The sequence below is a fragment of the Limulus polyphemus genome, unplaced genomic scaffold (genome assembly GCF_000517525.1).
Source record: "Limulus polyphemus unplaced genomic scaffold, Limulus_polyphemus-2.1.2 Scaffold8290, whole genome shotgun sequence".
Taxonomy (NCBI): domain Eukaryota; kingdom Metazoa; phylum Arthropoda; class Merostomata; order Xiphosura; family Limulidae; genus Limulus; species Limulus polyphemus.
Genome location: NW_013673900.1, coordinates 9,030 through 31,750, shown reverse-complemented (window position 1 = coordinate 31,750; position 22,721 = coordinate 9,030). Strand labels below are relative to the sequence as shown.

The window sequence follows — 22,721 nt, the reverse complement described above, 5'->3', positions numbered from 1 at the left end:
CTGCTTATGTTGCCTCCTACTGCTTTGAGGTAAGTTGTGATTTTTTTTTCTTTGTCTAAAATATCCAGGCATGTAGATTAGTCCAAAAAGATGAGTGTTTTGTATGATATCGCAAATTAACCAATGAAACACTTGACAGTGTTTAGATTTGTATCATAGTTGGTTCAGATCTGATAGTTTAATATCTGATTGTTAATATTCTGTAACAGGCCAGTGAAGATATAACATGTAATGAAAATATTATGTGTTGCACATTAAAATAAATAATAATAATCATTAGAACTTGCACTTTGAACTCAGAGTGGCTCTAGTGTTCATAAAGAGTGTGAGATATACACGTATTGTCTTTTCTGGATAGTGTTTTCTGTATTTATATCATGAAGTGTAAAGTATCATAAGTTATGTTTTAATGTAACAATAAAAGTTTTAGTGTTATTAAACTTCCTGCTTCATCTATACAACAGTGGAGGGAGAGTACTTGGAGAGAAATGTGACATGATTTTTTAAATATTTAAACTTTCTGAATATAAAGTGTTCCCTTTTTAATGTTTTTTTTTCTTTAAATTTACATCTAGTACAATGTCTGTTGTTCAATCCTCAGTTATTCCAGTTTGATATTTCTAAACAAGTTTCTTTCAAATATAATATTATTTTGAGGCTGTTCCTACTGTCTGGCAAGAATTGACTGGTATTAACTACTCCAAAGCTACTCCTGTAATCATAATAAAGAGAAGCTTGAGTGTCAGGATAATCAACACACAAAATTCCAGTAATTGTTAGCCATCAAATGTTTTTGAAAAGCTCTTGTATTGAGTTTGTTCTAGTCATTTTTCAAGAACTGAGTGGTGTTAACTAATGCAACTTATGATTTAGATTGAAACTCAAATCACGGAAACATTAACAAACACAAATTTACATGTATGAAATTTTGAAAAAGCTATTTGTTGGATAATAGATTTATATCTGTACAACTTTTTTGTCCCTAACAGGAAGACATGATCATGTACAACATTTAAGGTACAAGTACATTCAAATTGCAAGTACATTCAATCAAATAATTGGGTTTATGATACTATTTCTATCTGGTTTCAATTGTAATTAACTTAATACAAATATAACGACAATCCTGTGCTAAAGGACAATACTTAGAGGAAAGGTAGCCAAGGTGTCTCTGGATGAGATGCATCTCATAGAAGAGCCTTTCATTAGAGTAACTGTGGATTTAATTGGACCACAAGCACCTGTTTTTGACAAGGGCAATTGGTATGTGCTGACAGTATTCGACTATGCGATAAGCCACAGTTCGACCAAAAATAGAGACAGAGAGAGTAGCTGAGGCTCTCCTGGAAGTGTCTGCAGAGTAAGCTTTCTGAAAGAAGTCCTGCATGACAGAGGGACTCAGTTTACTTCAGAACTGATGCAAGAGGTGTATAGACTCATCAGTACCAGGCAACTCTTTACCACTCTGTACAACTCTAGATGTAATGGACTTTGTTAGAGAGTCAGTTGAGTCTTAAAGAGCATGCTGAAGAAGATGTGTCAGGAGAGACCACGTGACTAGGACAGGTACCTGCAAGCAGTATTATTTGCTTACGAAGAAGTCACACAAGCGAGTACAGGATTTTCACCTTTTGAATTGCTGTACGGAAGAACAGTATGAGGTCTGATTCAGATATTGAAAGAGCTGTGGACAGGACAAAAAGAGTCAGAAGTGAAGAACACATACCAGTAAGTGTTAGACCTCAGAAACAACTGGAGGAGACCTGTCAACTCGCTCAAGAGAGCTTGTAAGCAGCTGAAGACAGTTAAGAAGGCCAAGGATCAATGTGTAAAGGTTGAACAGAAGATCTTGGTTCTGCTATCTACAGACAACAACAAACTCACTCTGCAGTGGGAAGTATTCAACAGAATGGACTATAAGGTGAAAGTGAATAGGAAGACCAAGATATACAATGCCAATCTGTTGAAGAGTTCTTCAAGAGGGAAGAAGATCTAATTAGTGCAGCTACTGAGGCACAGATGGATGTGGCAGATGTAGCTGTCATAGAAGATGAAGACCTACTAGACCTAAGACCACTGGATGGAGACGAGACATACAAAATGTCAACATCAGTGAAGAACTGACTGGCAAGCAGAATAAAGAGCTAAAAGATCTGCTATTCCAGTATGCAGATGTTTTCACAGATAGACCAGGCAAAGCAGACCGACCTTATGTAACTCAAGATAGAGACCATGACCAGGGATCCAGACAAGGTGAAGCTCTCAGATGCCCTATGTAATAAGAGACCTGATAAAGCAGAAAGTTGAGGCAATCTCAGAAGCTGGAATCATCGAGCCTTCGAATTCTACCTATTGTTCACCAGTGGTAATTGTGAAGAAGAGGGATGGTTCAAACCGCTCCTGCATAGACTTCTGGAGGCTGAACCTTGTGACAAAGGCTATCATGGCGAAACTAGATAGAACCAAATTCTTTTCAAAGATCGATCTCAGTAAAGATTATTGGCAGATTCCATTGGAGACAGGATCTAAAGAGAGAAAAAAAAGCCTTTGTGATACCAGATGGATGATACCAGTTTTGAGAATGCCATTAGGGTTAGTCAACTCAGCAGCAACATTCAACCACATGATAAGGAAGATGTTGCACTAAACCACGAACATTCAGCATTATGTGGATGACATTCTGTCTCACACAACCAGATGGGAAGACCACCTGAAAAAACTTAAAGAGCTGTTCAAGTGAAGGCAGCAGGTCTGATGGTCAGACAGTCTAAGTGCTATATTGGCTATTCTATGCTGGACTTTGTTGGACATAAGATGGGTGACCAGTAGATTGCCATGGAAGAAGAGAAGCTTCAATGAGCAACCAGCAAGTCACATCCTTCCTGTGATTAGCAGGATACTACAGAAAGCTCATCCCACACTATGCTGAAGTTGCTGCACCACTGATTGACCTAACCAAGAAAGGCCTATCCAACAAGGTGAATTGGAACAACCACAACAGATGGCATTCCAGAAGTTAAAGAACCTGTTTCAAAGTTTTTTAATTCTTAGAATGCTACACTTCAACAAACCATTCATCATTCTGGCTGATGCATCAGACATTGGAATTCGAGCAGGACTCCTACAAGAACATGAATATAAGTAAAAAAAACTGTTGAGTAGTGAGAAGAACTACTCTGTGATCGATTGAGAGTGTCTGGCCATCATATCTGCCATCCATTAGTTCCAGAACTACCTCTACGGGAAGGAGTTCATCATTCAGACGAACCATCAGCCCCTTGCATACATCCAGAGGTGAAAAATCAACAGTGTGAGCATCATGAGGTGGGTGTTGTACCTCCAGAACTACTGGTTCCACATTGAAGCCATCAAGTGGACTGCAAATGTTGGTGCAGACTGTATGAGTAGATTTTATGTATCAACTGAAAACAATCTTTGTATATAGTACAAGAAAAAAATACTGTGAATATTTTTATGAAGAGGGGAATTATTGTTGGATATACAAGGGTGTTCAGTTTAAGTTATTATTTAGTTTATTTAGTGATTTAATATTTAATGATTATTTAGTTTTTATAAACAGTGTTAAAAATTGATTATTTTAAAAGTGACAGTTGTGACAAATTTTGTTACATAACTCTGTACGAGTTGTAGGTTGTGTATGTAGTTTAATTGTTGTACTAAGATTTTGTAATATTATTGATGTCATCTCACTTGAAGCTTCTAAGTTTTTCTTGCTTAATATGATGTTATTAGAGAGCTAGACATTTCTAGATTTTTCTGTTGCATGTCATAAATACGTGCAGATACAGAGAGGACAGTAAGTAAGTGAAAGTGAAGGTAGACTTTGTGATTGTCAGTGTAGCCATAATGGTCAATTTCTAAAGTGAGTTTCACAGCTGGTATCGTAACAACAGAGATAGAGGAGAATAATTTATCTTGTCAAAGGGTATTCTAAAGTGATTGAACCCACCTGTATGACAAAAAAAGATATAATTATTTAAGGCTCTGGATAGAACTGTGATAACCAATAGTGTAATGAATTTTGTTTGTACATACATTTGACTTGTTTTGAATATATTATGTGCTGTCCTTTTTTTGTTAAAATTTAACCCCAACGGATCACACGTACCTACAGTAAAGAATTGCATTCCTGTAAAACCTGACATTGATTTTCAATCATATGTTCATTTACATCTTACTCGTTTTGTTGTTTTTTTTGTTCCTTGCATTTGGTTGTTATTTTTGTATCTGTTTCTCCTGTATTGAACTTTTTGCAATCTAAAAATTTTATTTCATGCACCATGCCATTGCCATATTTTTCATTATTATATAACTTTGGGGGAAAGCTTTTAATTTTAGCTCCTCATTTATTTGCAATTTCAATTTTTATGTTTAATTTATTTTACTCTAATTTATACCGTAAGCTAATTAAATTGTCACTAACACCTACAAATTGTACTGTGTGTCCATCATAAATTGGTTAAATTTAGCTGACATTTACACCTGGAACCCATGATTCTATACATTTCCTGTGTAACAAATCCTTAACACGCATTTTTAAAGTTAAGCTTTTTCAGTAAACATTCATAAAACTTAAAACATCTAAATGCTTCTACAAAGGCCCCCCAGTGGCACAGCGGTATGTCTGCGGACTTACAACTCTAGAATCAGGGTTTCGATACCCGTGGTGAGCAGAGCACAGATAGCCCATTGTGTAGTTTTGTGCTTAATTACAAACAAACAAACAAACTTCTACAAAGGATATACATGTACCTTATTTACGTACATAAAGATAATTTATTAAATCAACTAATCAAGAGCAGTGATAGTTTTCTAGGAGAGGAGGTAGTGCATATGGACATCCAACAACGTGTGGAAAACTTGAATCTCTTTCACGGGATCTGGGTTGTTAAACATTCTTAGGTAACTTAATAACAAGGTTTGACCTCCTATAAATCTTAGATTTGTATCTTTTTCCTTTATATAATACTTTCACGGGATCTGGGTTGTTAAACATTCTTAGGTAACTTAATAACAAGGTTTGACCTCCTATAAATCTTAGATTTGTATCTTTTTCCTTTATATAATACTTTCACGGGATCTGGGTTGTTAAACATTCTTAGGTAACTTAATAACAAGGTTTGACCTCCCATAAACCTTAGCTCCGTATCTTTTTCCTTTATATAATACTTTCACGGGATCTGGGTTGTTAAACATTCTTAGGTAACTTAATAACAAGGTTTGACCTTCCATAAACCTTAGCTTCATATCTTTTTCCTTTATATAATACTTTTCTCTTCTGCACAGTTTTTAAATAATTTTTTGTTTTCAGATTATGACCAAATTTTCTATAACTTGTTGAAATGCTCTCTCTTACATTTAGCTTCTGTCCACATACTGGTTAAGTGTTTGGGTTGATGATCAACCTCTACCTGATGGATCCCAGGATGTTGATTTGCGTAACTGGAGGCTAACTGTCTATGGATTGCTAGGACTAACACAAAGTAAGTTTTTTTTTATCTCGGTTATTTGCTACATGGTAACATTATAATTCACTGTTCCTAAATGATTATTGTTAACAGTTGAAGAAGAGAGTGTGAATCCACTGTCTTTAAATTCTGATACAATACATACCTTCTCTCACGCAATAGTTTCTCTCGATCTTCCACTGCCCTTTAATCCATTGAAAAGAAATTTTCTCACTTGACGTGCTAGCCTTTATACCCAACAAGTCCAAGCTGCTCATTTAGCATGCATAGACATGCAACAACCCTCCATTGACTTTAAACTTTGGACATAACCAACGTTTTTGGTTAAAGATCTGAGGTTAGGTTCATTATTTTATTTACTTGCCCTCTTTCTCATTAGAAATTTGTGAAGATATATAAGAATATTTTAACAATGGTCCGAGAATGTGAGTCAGCAGTAATTTTATGGAATTACAACACTAAAGTTACGAGTTTGATTCCCTGAAGTAGACAGAGTGCAGATAATGCATTTTGAAGCTTTGCACTAAAAGACAAATTATCACAAATCTCTCCAGAGAGTGAACTTTATGATGAAAATAACTGAACTTGGTTGGAAGATCATAAATATGAAATTCTGTTTATTATTTAATACAAAGTAGATAATTCTTTCAGCTGTTGACCAATTACGTTACATTTCGACTCAGTTTTTAAAGCACCATATTTTCAGAGTAATCAAACTTTATATTTCAAAACTGATTTTCAAAATCTGTAAGTGATCAAAGCACTTTATACCATAAAACTTTTTATATATAATATGTTCTTGCAAGTAACCTTTGTATTAAGATTCTGTTTCTTCACTCCAATTAACTTGTAGTCCCTCTGTAGTACAGTGGTAAGACTTGCGATACTAAAATCCAGGGGTTGGTTTTCCTGTGGTGGACAAAGCAGATAGCCTTATGTGGCTTTACTCTCGAACAAAGCAACTAACTTGTACATTGGTCACCTCAATCTGGTTTTGTCATATAGTGTTTTTGTCACTAATCCAATAAAGTATATATATATATATACAATATTAGGATCATCACAAGAAAAAACTGATAACAATTTATTTTGTAAAGCATTTGTTTGTAGTGCAAGTGATCTTGGGGTTAAATTCTGAGCACAGGAGATACTAAAATTAACATAGAAAACTGTGGTAAGGTGTGAATTCAAGCTTTGTTTGTCAGAGGGAAAGGATGTGATAGTTTGAGTTTAAAAGTGTCTCAGTGAGTTAACTCACTAGCTCACTTGATACAGCACTCACATGACATGACATAACACTTGGGTTCAATACCATGCGCTGAGAAAAAAGAAATATGATAACAACTAGGATTACTACAATATTACGAACTCACTTGACTTAAAAACATTAACTGTTAGTTCAGTAGTACCTGACTTCATACAGAAAGTAAAATCAGTGCTTTTAATAAATTTCACTATTGTGTGTTTATATCTTCAGTAAATTTAAATTTTAGTTTGCTTCTGCACATGCAGAGGGCTGAGTACATTATACACTGCATTAAAATAGGTATCTAGGCCTAGATACTTATTTTAAAGCAGTGTACCACAAACAAACACATTTGTATTGCTCAGTACCTTGTTGCCCACTGAATGCTCTGGTAAGAGGGCCAAAATTTGCAAATGAAAATATTTTAACCCTATCACAATGGGTATTCTTTACTGCACATTACACAAGGTTTTAGTGTCTTACATTCAAAATTTGATTAAACTACTATTTGGTTATGTTATACCAATTAGTATAGCATAAAATCGTAGCTAATAATCCATATTTTAATAGTATATAAGTTTTAAGTTCTTAATTTTATAAGGCAATATTTAGAAAAATCCTAAATTTCCCCAAGTGTGACACACATGACACATTTTCTCTAGGCATGCCCTTTTCTCTATTTTATCCACCACCCCTCCAATAACTACAAAATTAAACATAAATTACTCACTGTAAAATCGTCATTGTTCAGACAAACCATAATTTTTATAGCCTTCAATTTTGTTTGGTTACAGAGTTATCAAATAGAAAATCAGACCTCTCTTGCCATACCCACCTGTCACATTTTCTCTTTCAGGATTTGTTAATAGTTCTCATTTAAGCTTAATTATATATTATCTATAACCAATAGAAAGCCAAGGTTTTCATCTATTAATCAACATATTATATTAAGTTGTGTTCTGAACAGAGAAGTGTCAATTTCACTTTTAGTACCAGGAAGATAATGAATAGCTTGGATGACTTTGTAACAGCACTTGTCGCATAGTTAGAAAGCCAGAAAAATAGTGATTGTTAGAGGAAATTGTCTCCATTTTGCATGTTATTATTCTATGTTCTTTGGTGCATTATTTAATTAAATAAAAATTATTTTGTGCATTACTACCATTAGTATAAAAAAGTAGGGTTAAGTGTCATCAACAATCCACAGCAAAAAAAAACAATACTTGGGTAAGTACTTTATTACTTGTTTTTCATGTTAATTCTTTATTTATTATTCTAAAAGTAACTAAGATGTAAAAATAGGGATCTCTTTAGGTTAGTTAAGGTTAGATTAGGTAAAATAAATAGTATTATAATAAAAATGTTTCACGAGGCACGCATGCAAGCAGCTCATGGGTAATGTAATTCAGTAGTGTAACATGAGCTTCACATTCCCCAAGTGACTTACAACTTATAATGAATATAACGAATAGTAGTTAGACACAGTTCAAAAGGCAATAAAACAATAAAATTTAATTATAAATAGTTGTATAATGTTACAAGTTTAAAGCTACTTAGGATAAACAAATGTTGTTTCATGTTACAATTTGAAGTCATTCTAGAAAGGAAAAAAAAGAGTTATTTAGAATTTTTTTTTCAGAAGTTACGAGGTCAGTCAAATTGAGCAAACGAGTAGAGTTAGGATAGAGAAAATAATAGATAAAATATAAAGTTTTACTGAAAACAAACATTTGAAATGTGTTTAGGAGGTTTTAGAGATTACACAAATGAAATTTGAGATTTTTGAGGTAAAGAAAAATATTTCTAATCATAACATGAAAATCACGTAGCACACGGACTATTAAAATACTTGATATATTCGTAGACAAATCTTTTTTTAGTTTATTTAAGATACTTTACTAAAAATTATTACTTTTTGTATGTGGAAGTCTTAAAATGTTTACCAAAAGATTGCTAAATTTTGTGAAGATATACATACTATATTAAAAGTTAGTAGTATCAAAACTATAAAGACTTTAATTAATCAAATACAAAGAGGTCACGTGGTCGGTCAAATCAACTGAACCCATGTTGAGAGAGTTAATGTAGAGAAAAGTCTGTGTATAATTCTAGATATAACCAATATAACGTGACAATGGATTGGCATGTATCAAAACTAGATTTTGACACTGTTGTTGCGTCATCGAGGTCACGTGACTGGTGTGGCGCCACCTATTTTCTAGAACTATCCTGTACCTTGGCAAATGCTCTAGTATTTACTAGATATAGGGTAGTCTGGTATATAAAAGAGGGTGACAACGTAACGGGATAATAATGTGTGTGTGTAGATAGTGAGTAATTGTACTGCAGTCAGAAGTATTATTGACGTTCGTTGATATAGCGTTTGTTTTAGCGTGATTGTTGAAAATAAGTGTATCGTAAAGTTGTATTCGGAAAGAATAAACCAGTTTTATTAAGTAAGGACTTGTGTCGCTAAAGTTTCGTCGGAACGAAGTTACGGAAAGTTAATTAACAAACGGAGACGTAACAATATTTTACATTCAATAGGTAGTATGAGTCCACTGAAAATTGATCAGTTTGTGAAAGGTATTTAATAGCCCTTTTTTATTCAAAATATCTAAGCACTCAGATCATAAAGGTGTGTTCAGATCAAAGTTTTAGAATTTATTGTACTTAATGCCATTAAAAGAATTTGGATCAACTTCATGAATCAGAGCCATCCAGAATGAGACCTGCCATAACTTTACCTAGGCCTTTGTAAGCAAAGTGCTACATTTTGTAACAAGTAAGAATCCATGAACACAAAGGTCAGTTGGAAAAGCTGTCCACATGTCCCAAACAGCATGATTCAACATAATTGGGAAGGATCTCTCTCTGAAAAAGCATCACAGGTCACATGTACATAAACTGCTCCCACAACATATTTGTCCAACTGTCACATACCTCAAATAGCTGGAGAATAAAATGGATATTCCTTATAAAGACATAAGAGTCAGATTGCTGGATGTACTGTGTATGGATTTCTATGTGCTCTGGCTGTTGAAACACACACTTGGAAACTGTCTTCCTCTTACACTAGATGGATTGTAGGAATCCAGCAAGGAGAAGAGATGTGCTTTGGTTATGAAAGCTTTACAATAAGAGTCTTTTACAATGGAAACTATGCTGCAGGTTTATTGTGAAGATGCACGGTCACCAGATAGAATATGGTGGTGGTGACATGGACTGTAATGATGTGGTGAGACTCCAAAATTGTTTTAGTATAATGTACCCAACTTCTCTTATATGTCTATATATACATACAGTACACTGAACACCACAGGAGAAATGGATAAAAATGGTTATTCAGAAATCTATAATAAAATATATACATACAGGAATCGGTAAATTGTTTATTTTAGAACTATTACTCCACCTTTACGATGTCCAAAACACTGCATAACAGATATTTGCTAGAGCATTAATCCAATTAGTTTCAACATAAGGAGTATTTAGTGTTTAAGTGCTTTTTCATCAGTGTTAATGACATCAATCTTATTTGACATTTTCTGTATTTGTGTATGTAAATATTTATGTTAATATATATCCCTATGTAGAATATAATATGAGAGAAGACATATTTTAACTAGTTAAAGGCATAGCTTCTAGTAAGTCAAGTAATAGACTGACTTGTAATCAGCATGAATCATGTTAATAATGTGGGTTTCTGCATCTAGGTAAAAATCTCAAACAAATGATTCAGTCAGAACAAAAGAAAAACATTTTATATCAATAAAGGCATGATGAGAACCAAAATAGCCAATTATGGAAAGCTTCTGTGATTCATTATATATTTTTTTTGTCAATTATGTTAACTTGTGTTGAATGATTTATATAATTGTACCTAACTGAAATATTAAAAAATAATACTTGTTTCGTTTTTCAGCTCTCTTCTTTCTTCTGTCAAAAACTATGTTGTTCATTAGTGCTGTTCGTGCAAGTCGAGTTCTCCATCACTGCATGCTTCAATCTGTGATGCGGGCTCCCATGTGTTTCTTTGACACTACTCCCATGGGTAGGACTTTAAACAGGTACTGTATGTATATCCATATATCAAACTTTTATTATCTATGTATTTTACATAAAGGACCATCACTCATGGACTTCATGAATAAATCAGATGCAGATTTTTGCCCATTCCCATTGACCCATAATTCTTACAGTTTGAGTCTTTCTGCTTTTAAAAATTGGGAATTGCAGACACCCATTGCACAGTCTCCAGTGTGTTGTTCCTCTGGACTCCCCAGTGCATATTCATATTTCTCAAGGAGGGGAGGCTGGCAGCAAATTTGGTGTTAGAATTGGAATAGACTCCAGCATATCCTATGTACTGATTGAGTCATATGTTGAATGTAAGGTCTTTTGTTTTCATTTCCATTTAGATATTTTAATTATGATGACAGAAACCTTTAAGGAAGCTCAACTAATAGATGTGCTTGGACAAATTTCTTAATTTTTACTCCATGCACACTGATCATACCTGAGTGATGAGTGCATGATAAAACGTTCAAGAAACTGACTTTTAATTATATAAGCAATACTAAAAATTAATGGTACTGACTATTCTACCATTGAAACAGATGCTGATGCGAATGGATCATCCGTTAGCTTAACTGACACCATGGACCTTCATAGTCAGTGCCTTTATCATAGAAGCAGCATGATACAGCATTTCTACTGGATTGTTCTCATTATGGTTTGATGTTTAAATGGGAAACCATCACAATTATCTTTTTCATGACTCAAAGTTACGAAATGATTATTATGTAAATGAGACCAATTTTTACTCAGGATGCACCATTTCTGATAGGAATACAAGTAAGGCCATCCAAGATGTCAACATGTGAAATCCTTACAAAAATGTAGAGTTGAAGACTGGAACATAGAATGTTGGTCAATGATTAAAAGAGGAAAACTAGAGAATGTCAAATTTGAGAAAGTGAATTTGAATGTTGTAGGTTTGTGTGAAGTAAGATTGTTGTTATAGTTGAGTAGCTGGGAGTCTGAGAGGAGTGGTAGTGTTAATTGATGAAAGAGCGGGAAGATATGTGTCTAACATTGAAACAGTAAGTGTTCAAGTGCTACTGGTAAAAATTCAAGTACAACCTCAGAATGTGAATATCATATAAATATAACACTTTGTTACAGGTTTGGAAAGGATATTGACGTGGTCGATATACAGATTCCTTTAAATTTTAATGGTGGGATTGATTGTCTTTTACAAGTTTTATCAAGTATCATCATTATCTCTGTCACTAACCCAGTCTTCATTGCTGCTGCTATACCAATTGGTCTTATCTACCTATTTATTCAGGTGAGCTTCGTTTTGTGACTAATTGTTTATATATCCATTGGTTTTTTAAAATAATAAATAGTACTTTTGTTTTTTAGGATGTTCAATAATCACATTAACGAGAATAAAAATTATAATGTTGGAATTTTAGGTTTGGTTTCCATGGCTAAAATGAAACAATTATTATGTTAATTCTATCCTAAATAAGTCCTGTTTTTGTAAAAAAAAAAGCTCTCATTTTCATATTTCTAGAATTACTTCATTAAAATGTAATTGTAAAATATAGTTGTTTCTTTATAAAAATGTTTTGTTTTAATGTTGCTAAGTTATATTATGCATATGTAATCTACTTTCCTAGAATTGTTTGATATACATTTTCTTCTGAAATATATATATATATATATTTTGTTCTGTTTGCAGTCTAATCCTTTTAAAATTACTTAAAATAAGTGAAATTTATAAAATAGAATATATTTATACATACAATCATCAACAGCAACTTGGTACAGAATTGTGTAAAGATCAGAAGCTTAAGATATGAAACCTGAAATTAAAGATTTTTACTATAGAAACTGTATATTGGCTCATCACGACAACTAAAGAGAATAGAATCAGTCACAAGGTCACCAATCTACAATCATTTCTCAGAAACACTCAATGGAACAAGCACTATTCGAGCTTTCTGTGCTCAGGAGTTTTTTATCGGTCAATCAAACGTCAAAGTGGACTTGAACCAAAATACTTTTTTCTGTCCTTATTAACAAACAGGTAAGACAAAAATTTATTAACTTGATTTTACTGTTTTATTTGATCTAGTCTGCATGTTTACAAAACTCTTGACAAAGAGATATTTAACATTTGGAGAAATAAAGTTGTTCATGGAAAAATTGTTTGTTTTTGAATTTCGTGCAAAGTTACACGAAAGCTATCTGTGCTAGCCATCCCTAATTTAGCAGTGTAAGACCTAGAGGGAAGGCAACTAGTCATCCCACCCACCACCAACTATTGGGCTGCTCTTTTACCAATGAATAGTGGGATTGACCATCATGTTATAGCACCCCCATGGCTGAAAGGGCAAGCATGTTTGGTGGGACGGGGATTCGAACCTGCGACCCACAGATTGTGAATCTAGCACCTTAACCACCTGGCCATGCTGGGCTTCATAGAAAAATATCCACTAATAATCCAGATTTTTTATCTTTAATATTAGATTGTTTTTTAAGCCTAATAAAAGTTCTTTGCTCAAGACTGTAAGATCATTATCTTTAATTGGTATTTAATTATGCATTTGTTATACCAGGCAGATTCCTATTGTGACAGAATCTACCTCTTAGATCATCAACTTTTATTACTTGTTATAGGCTTATCGTACTTGTTACCAGTTAAATACCATGATCTTTTTTTTAAGTAATCACAGCAACTTCATCGATTATTAAAAATTGTAAAGAAATCCTTTAAATTATCAAAACAATACCTTGAATGTCCAGGTAACTTATCAAATTACTTGAAAATGTAGGCTTTACTTTTAGTATTGGTACTAAAATATTCCAAGGATTGTCAAATACATAGTTATCTTATCTCCACAATATCTGAAAATCCTGGAATTATTATGTACAAGACAGGTGTAGGAATTTGTAGGTGGAAATGTCTACTCTGCTATGATTAAAGTTGGAAAATAAATAATGAAATAAGCTGTATTGAAAGAAATATTTAATGTAGGAAAACTGTACTTAAAATAAAAAATAAACTTTACTTGACAATAAACTGTAGAGAAACAAAAAGGTTGGTACATACGCAATCAGCAAGCTCAACAGGTTGAAACAAGGATGAGACTTTACGAGAGCATTTCAAGTATGCTACACTACCTCTTTTCACGGATATAGCTATTCTTGTTCAGTGCACCCTCTTTATGCAAACATTTTTTTGCATGCCACAAGTCTCGAACTCCCACATACCCCTAGATCAATGCGGTTCAACTGTTTCTCGCATATAAATCATCATGCGACAACCCTCCACTAATAGGAGTGCGACTCTACCAAACTATCACTTCTCATTTGGCAGTGCTCATGTCAAGACGTATTTCATTGCACTCTTCAATCATGTGTTTTTTTTTGTAACTTAGTGCATTTTTTTAAATTGTTTTGTAATTTACTCCAAAGTGGAATTGTTATTCTCATTTTTCAAACCTAAGGATAACGTACTTTTCTTTTTCTAGTTTTCTTTTATTTATTCTAATACTGTTGTGTTTGGTTATTCATCTTTAATGAGGAATTACCAAGTCCAAGTTACCACTTCGGAGGTAATACCATTTACCAGCACACTTACACAGGTTACAGCTAGGGGGAACTTGACTATGGAACTCTCGGCTCTCACTTGACGAGAAATTGCTTATTATATGAGTCAGACTTCTTCTCCTTAACCTCTTTGGGGCAACGAGGAATTTGACAGCCTTTTTCCTCCATCTAATTTTGCCATGTCTTTCTACACCCCTACTGCAGAATCAGCTAGGCCTAATATGGCTTTTTTTATATGATTTCTCAGGTGTATTTGTCAATTTACCCGATTTCTAATAATCCTCTTCCTTCCATGTTTCATGATAACTTGTCTATATTTTGTGTTTCCCCCTACCCAGATATTAGGGTTCATGCAGAGCATTTTGTATTTCAGATGCATGAGGACACTAGCACACCTTGCCATCTATGGGCCTCAGATCAGTTTCTTTTAGCATACCATCAGGTTGTATTTCTGTTTCTTGATTTTCACAGTTGGAATAACTTTTGCCCTGATCATCTTGTTTGTTTATCCAATGCACAGTTTCTTGCCTTTGTCTTACTCTATTGACTCTCCTACAGTACTTGTCCACTATCCACCTCCTATCTGAAGTGCTCCACAGAGATCCTGAAGGGTTTTTTGAGGGATACCCTCTTCTTGATTACCTCCACGTTAGCATGTTTGTCTTCTTTGGCCCTTTCCTTACACACGTAGCTTCTCTGTTGTTGGGATCTTCTGGGGGAGACACTATGTTGTCCCAAGTTCGTTTAACATCTACTTATCTTTTGGAATGTATTGCCTCGTTTCTCCAACTGTCTGTTTTCGGGGGTATTTCCGAGTCTTAGAATCCTGTGTATACTCTGTGAGACAGCAATCAATCCTTTCATCTTTGATTGATTGTTTATCTCATTCTGAGCATATACAATCCCATATTACTGTTTTCCATCCCGCTCCTTTCCAGCCTTTACCAATTCCTATCTCTAGGGGTTCTTCCACTTGTTGTATTCTTCAGTGAAGATGGACACATTAACAACAGTAATGGTGACTACCCTGTGGCTTCAGATCCAGCAAGGGTTCGCTTAACTGATTTTGTTCCTGTATGACCCGATTTTGCCACAAATCTTTGGGTTATTCAGGTATTATCTGAGGGACTTATCATCCTGTGTTATCTTGGGTACCTATATCCTTCTCCAGATTTATTCCAGGCTGATTGTAGTACCCAAGAAAACTGGGGACTGGCGACCTGTGATCAATCTGCCCCACCTCAATGAATTTTTGGCTCTGCTTCGCTTTATTATGGATTATTTTCTCACCCTCAGATGCACTTTTTCTCCACGTCTATGGATGACCAGGGTAGATGTCTCAAATGCTTATCTGCATATTCTTATATCTTGTTGGTTGAGGTGCTATCTTCAGTTTGTTCATCACGGGATAGTGTGTCAATTTCGCGCCCCACCCTTCAGGTTTGCTTCGGCCCCGTATGTTTCTTGTTGAGTGGTCAAGGCTTTTGCCTGACATATGCATGCTCAGGGGGTTGTGCTTACATCATTACATGGAGGACATGGAGTCCACCCATCACACTCATCAATTTCTTTTGTAGGCAACTCATGTGGGTTGATTAATCAAGTTGGTGAAGTCATTCCTTATACCTACCTACTATCTCGTCCACTTGGGTGTCTTTTTCAACACTCATCTCAGTTGGGCCCAACCTTCTCCTCTTCGACTCCATTCAATGGAGCTTTCAATTCTCCATACCCTTACTGCTCCCTCTATTACTGCTTTCGAGGTGCTGTTGCTTTTGGGGATGTGGTCTTCTATGGAAACCCTTATCATCTTGGGTTGAGCACATATGAGGTCTCTTCAGTGGACTATGCTCTGCCGATGGAGCCTGATGTGGGATCCCTTGGATGCTCCTATTTCCCTTCCTCCTTTCTTTGTCAATGATCTGCATTGGTAGTTGGCGGGTGTTCCACTTTCTACCCCTAATTCGGATTTGCATATCTTTTTCATATTTTTCACGAGTGCTTCTTTCCATGGCTGGGGGAATGAGTCAATCAGCAGGAAGCTTCATGTCAGTGGTCCCTGACCAAGAGGTCTTACCATATCAACATCCTGGAGCTTCTGGCCATACATTGTGCTTTGGTTCATTTTCTTCATCTTGCCAGGATTTTTCTGGTCATGATCTATTCTGACAATTCTATGGTGGTAGCTTATATCAAACACCAAGGTGGCACCCCTTTTTGTTCCCTTGGATCTCCATTTTTGGACCCACATTCTCTGTATTCATCTCCTTGTGTGTCACGTTATGGGTGCATTCAACCTTGTTTTGGATCGTTGTGTGGATCACCAGCATTTTATCCAGCCCCTCCTACCCTCTGTCTTTAAACCTGGTTTTTATCCAGTCCTTGGTGAGGAGATCTGGATTGTCACAGCATGTCATTTTGTTTTTAACACGTTCCATTTGCTCTTCTAATCTACGGATGTTTATCAACATAAGTGGAATGTTTTCTGCCCTTGGTCTTTGGGTCTGAGATTTTCACCTGCTTGACCCACTGTTCCACTTCTTAGGAATTTCCTCACTTGGCTGTGTGTTCAGGGGACTTCTTTTTCCTCGATTGTGGGATTGGCTGCCTTATCCCACACTTTTCGTTTTCCCTGGTACTGTAAATATTTTACCTCTTCTACCCTCTCACTATTGTTGCTTTCCTTCTGGATTATTCGACCTTCTTGGCAAGCAGTCCTTCCAGATTGAGATGTCAATGTGGTTCTTCACTGTCTTACTTTTCCTTTGTTTGAACTTTTCTCATCATGTTCGATTTTTCACTTAAGACTTATTTCCTTCTCCTCTTAGCCTGTGGACATTGTCGGTCAGATTTATTTGCCATCGACGTTTTACATTCCCTGTATCATTTCACATATGTACTTCTTTGTCTGGATTGATCTTTTCTTCCCAAAACTTCAGTGGCTCATGGGGGTAATTCCTCCTTCTCATCGATTTCCTTTCCTTCCATTTCCCACACATATTCCCAGTCTGCTTTGGATAGACTACTATGTCCCTTATGTGATCTTCTTTGTTATGTTGCCAACAAGGATTTCTTTCATGGTGCCCATTCCCGCCTCTTCATTCTGTGGGAACATTCCTCTATTCATGACCTTTCTCCTTCAACCATTACCAGTTGGGTTTGGCTAAGTTCAGTTGGCTTATTCTTCCTTGTCTCCTTCTTCCCCTAATTTGTTCCAGGTGTCTTTTCAGATTAGGCACCTTACCTTCTCCCTGGCATCTCATCTCCATTGTCTGCATACATTCATCTTTCACTATCTGCATCAGCTAGCTGTTTCTTCCTCATTAGGTTATTGTCTTCCACCTTTTTGCTTCATGGATCCCGCTCTGTGGCAAGGCCATGATGACTTAACAATTATAATTTCCATGGCCACTAAATACACACTGCTGAAATGGGGTGTTCCTCAAGACTGTTTGTAGGTTTTCCTTGTGATATATTTGCTTCATTAATATGCCAGTTCTGGACCATATTAACCCATAGTCTTCATGGGTAAAGCAGAAGAAGATAGCTTCCCATCCCTGCCATTCCTTAGATTGCTAGTGTAGATGATGAGATGCCCTCTAATCTGATGCTCTATCTCTGAACAGGTTTATCTGAGTGGATGTTGTAGGTATGGAGTGAGCCATCAAAATTGCAGCACACCCCTTCGATTGGGACCTTTCATCTTACCTTCCACATGAATGTTGGTTCCCAGTGGCTGGGTTTTAGATTCAGAGCTGGACCAATCAACATAAGTCCTCACACATGCATTACAGATGTCTCTGTTCCCTCACTCAATTGGATTCATGTTTATTGCTACCTTGTTGTGGGTCACAGTGGATGAACATGCTGGTTACTACGGTTCTTCCTCAAAGATTTTCATATTTCAAGGATGTTATTGTGGTTGGGGTGGTTACTGTCTGAATTGTTTTGAGTGGGATTTTCACAATACACGGACATTTTCCTCATTCTTATCATCTTATCGATAAAACATTTTATCACTTTTCTATTATGTGCCCTGTCCACAGATTAGTGGGTATGATATCTCTCTCCAGTCTGCTGGCCTTGAGGTGAAGACAGTATGATCCTCTTTCCTACCCCTGCCAGATAGCTGTGTTTTGGATTGCATTTGACTAGCCACCATTACGATCTTCTTTCCTTCCCCCTATATGGATGTCAGTTCCTGGTAACAGAGTTTTGGATTATAGTTGACTTGCCAATGGTATGATCATCTTTCTTATCCTCACATGAATGGTGGTTCCCACTGGCTGGGTTTTGGATTGTAGTTGACTTGCCAATGGTATGATCATCTTTCCTATCCCCACATGAATGGTGGTTCCCACTGGCTGGGTTTTGGATTGTAGTTGACTTACCAATGGTAGGATCTTCATCCTACCCCCACATGGATGTCAGATGCTGGTGGCTGGGTTTTGGATGCAGCTAACTTGCAATGTATGGTCCATTGCACCCTATCCACTCTACACCTTGGGGCACATCCTTTTTACTCTCACCCTCATGACTGTCTTCAAAGGGATTGAGCTTCCAATATCAGGTTGTTTGGATCCCTATCCTAACATTGTCCTCTCCCCTTTTGGATGTGCTTCTCCACATTTTCCACCCATGTTTGCAACACCTCTTTCCACACTGGGCGTAGAGTATACTAGGTACATAGATAGTGTGGACTCCCACAAAGGATCCTCTACTGTGAGAATCTCCCCTTTGCGGATGTTCTTCAGACACTTTCAAAGGATGCTTCTTTCTTTCCCTCACACTAGTCCCTCCACCTATTCAGTTTGTGATTCTAGTTATATCTGTGAGTGAAGGTAATGTACTGTATCGGAAGTTATAATTTTCGTATAATGAAAATGTATTTGCAATAGCTACTTACCTCCTCTCAAACTTCCATCCTTTCTCCCCACTGAAAACTGGTGCTTCCATTTTCTGTCAAAACTCAAAGTGATGGTTCAGTAGAATCGAGTCATGTGTCAGGAGGGAGTGTTTCACTCCTACTGTTGAAGGGTTGTAGCATGTTGATTTACATGTGAAATGCAGTTGAACCACTTTGATTGTGAGGTACATGGGAGCTGAACGCTTATGGCATGCAATAAAAAGTTTAGCATATAGAGGGCAGCACTGAACAAGAATAGCTATAACTGTGAGAAGAGGTACCTATCAGAAATACATTTTCAGTATTGGAAATTTATAACTTTGACTTTTTACAAGCAGAAATGAATGTTTGAAAATGCCAAATTTCATATACTATTTGTCTTCTTTATGAACTGACCATAAAGTAAATTGAATCATATGACTATGGAAATATCTGTTTTGTGTCACAGTGGTTAAGGAGTCTCATGACAAAAACTAATGTAGGAGATAATAGAATCATCCCATGAAATGATAGATGTTTTCTACCTCTGAATCCTGCTGTGGAAGACCTGAGGTGAACTAACAAGATTAGTATCTTCTGATATATAATTTCAGAAAAATTAGAATTATTGTCATACCACATCTCCCTTCTTCATTATCTTAGATTTATTCTCAAGCCGGTTTTAAGTTCTATACCAATTTAAGACTTGAAATGTAATCTAGTGAAACACTCACACAAGAATTTCAACTCTTGGTCAATACTGTTGACTGGCTTCTTGGTGACTTCAATACCTAGTGTTTTCCTTCTTGAATTTTAAAAGTGTATTATTGACCAGCATTCAAGGTGATTTTATTGCTTTCACATGTTACTTGGGCATAGCATTAAACTAAGTTAACCTATTTCAACACAGTACTTGAAAGAATATTTGTTTTTGTGTTTGAAAATATTCTGAAATTTGAAGCCATCTCTAAATAAAGTACTATAACTTTGCCTGTTTTTCTATGATGTACTCGTAACTGCTAAATTTCGCTCTCCAATCCTGACCTGGTAGTGTACAAGAAAGACAACTGCATTAATAGCAAAATTTTTATTCAGTGTTTTAAATATCTACCTTATATATTAAGTATACACAAATCAGAAGATTTGATCACTTGTACTGAATTTACTTGAATTCCAACTATTCACCATACTGTTTTATAATTCATAGTTGTTCATTACCGACACAAGATAAAAGTAACCAATTTGAATCACAGTAAATACTATTGCTTCGTTCTTCTTCTTAGTATAAACACAATTAGATCGTGGTGTAATCAAGATTTCAGGTTTTTATATATGAGCCAGATTCTTTACAGTAGGTGTCTGTGGCTTGTTGGTATTAAATTTCAACAGTAAAAAAAACAGCACACAATCCACTTGTTTTAAAACTAATATATTAAAACAAGTCAAATGTGTATACAAGTGTTTGTCACACTGTTGGTTACCACAGTTCTATCCAGAGCTTTAAATAATTATCTTTTTCATCAAAGTCCACACAGACTGGTTCAATTACTTTAGTACACAATTGACAAGATAAACTGTTCTTCTCTACTCTGTTACTACAATACAATCTGTGATAATTTCACATTAAAAATTGCCACCATATACTCTTTGTGGCTAAACTCATAATCATGCAGTTTAGATCTAACTACCAATCTACATGTGCTATGCATATTTATACCCCAACAGAGGTGTAGAATGTTCCACACACTACTAGCTATTATGATGCAATAATACAGCGCTATTTTTTGTCAACCTGAATATTGCTATATAGTATGACCAGATTCCACAATGTAGGCTTACTTCTTTAGAGAATGTTTATACGTAGGTACTTCTTGTGTAAGTAAGATTGAAACTAGAAGTTCTCTACAGATATTAAATTTATGCCCAAATGATACTATGAACATGACAACTGTAACAATGACAGCTATTGTTAACACCTATTGGAACCACATATTGTTAATAGCTTGCCAATTGCTAACATTCTGGGTTCTCTATCACATGGAATGATGATGGTGATCATAAGGAAGTGAATAACATGAAATATTGTACAGATAGTACATTTTTGAGGTTCCACATTAAAGCTTGAAAAGTATGGAATACAGCTGTTGAGATCATAGCCTGGTTTCTGCAAATCACACAACTGTCTTAACTGCCGAGACTTACCTCTCACTAGGAACGTCGAGAGCCAGCACGGGCACCGGGGCAAACATCCTCGCTGGGCCCCCTTTCTCTCTCTCTTTTTTGACATTTTCAAGAATTTATTAAAAAGAAGATCCTAAATTAGGACAGCAACGAGCTCATAAACCAGACAAAATCATAGCAGCAGCCATTTTTACCTCACAGTATAAGCATAAAAACGTTAATAAAGTAACAACAAATATTTATTAAATCTATAAAGTAACAAATATATATATTAATTATTACTCAAATTATTATTTCAGTCGTTCTTAATATATCAAGCGTCTATATGCAAAGAAAAGCCAAAAACTATGGTTTGTATCATTAAATAAAGATATAGCCTAAAAATGCTTTGCGGGCTTTATGGCATAACCAGATTTCATTTCCTCGGGCCCTTGAGCAGTTGCCCCCCTTGTCCCCCCTCCCCATGTTGGTGGGCTTGCCTCTCACTAACAGCCGAAGTGACATAGGGGTTAATGGTGCTATTGTGGTAGTGCATGTATAAGTAGTTCTTATTAAAGTGACATTTCCTTATCGTCTTCATACAGTAGGGAAGGTTCAGTGTTCCTCCCCTTTTCCTTCCCTCCTCCTCCCCTTTTGTTTTTTGTCATAAACTGAAATAAAAATTTAATGAGGAGAAAAAAGTGTATTTGAATAAATTAGATATAAGCTTAACTTGACTATAAATTGTATTGAAAGAAGAGAAATTGTTATACACATGATCTATATAAGTTAACACTAAAATGAAACATCTAGTCTTGGTCAAAGCAAAAACAAATCTGTGTTTGAAAGACTGGAACTGTACTTACAATTCACTACTACAAAAAATAACTCCTGTGGTTGAACTGAAGAAATATTTGACCAGGTTCAGTATGTCCCAAAATAGAACATTAAAAAAAAGTTAGAATTTTGTAAATATAAAACATACACTATGGAAGAGTGAGACGTGTGGTATTTCCATACCACAAATAGAGGATTAGCTTTCACATTTAAAATACTTACACAATGTTTATCCAACAAAACTATATTCATACATACAGATGAAAAGTAAATCTGTTTTTGATCTGCATTTATTTTTGTAGAAAAATCAGACTTTTTTTTTTTTATTATTTGTAAGACATTAAAGTTTTAAATAAGTGGAACCATTAGATTCAGATATGTTAATTAAATGATTTTAAGAGCTAACTATTAGTCAAGTTTTATTTTGTTTTTATCTATTTTGTTCCAGAACTAGAATCAGCTTGATCTGTACAGGTGT

At 35.5% G+C, this 22,721-nt stretch overlaps 1 protein-coding gene across 1 annotated transcript in view; it reads left to right on the top strand.

The window, feature by feature from the left end:
* The first annotated feature begins 6 nt into the window (after nucleotides 1-6).
* Nucleotides 7-22,721, top strand: part of LOC106475251 (canalicular multispecific organic anion transporter 1-like) — a 26,394-nt gene continuing 3,679 nt past the window's right edge. Inside the window, exons 1-5 of the mRNA XM_013935952.2 lie at nucleotides 7-29; nucleotides 5,384-5,504; nucleotides 10,661-10,805; nucleotides 11,923-12,088; nucleotides 12,637-12,835. Coding sequence (XP_013791406.1) covers nucleotides 10,687-10,805; nucleotides 11,923-12,088; nucleotides 12,637-12,828 — 477 coding nt within the window. The 5' untranslated portion in view covers nucleotides 7-29; nucleotides 5,384-5,504; nucleotides 10,661-10,686 and the 3' untranslated portion in view covers nucleotides 12,829-12,835. The remainder of the gene's footprint in view (nucleotides 30-5,383; nucleotides 5,505-10,660; nucleotides 10,806-11,922; nucleotides 12,089-12,636; nucleotides 12,836-22,721) is intronic.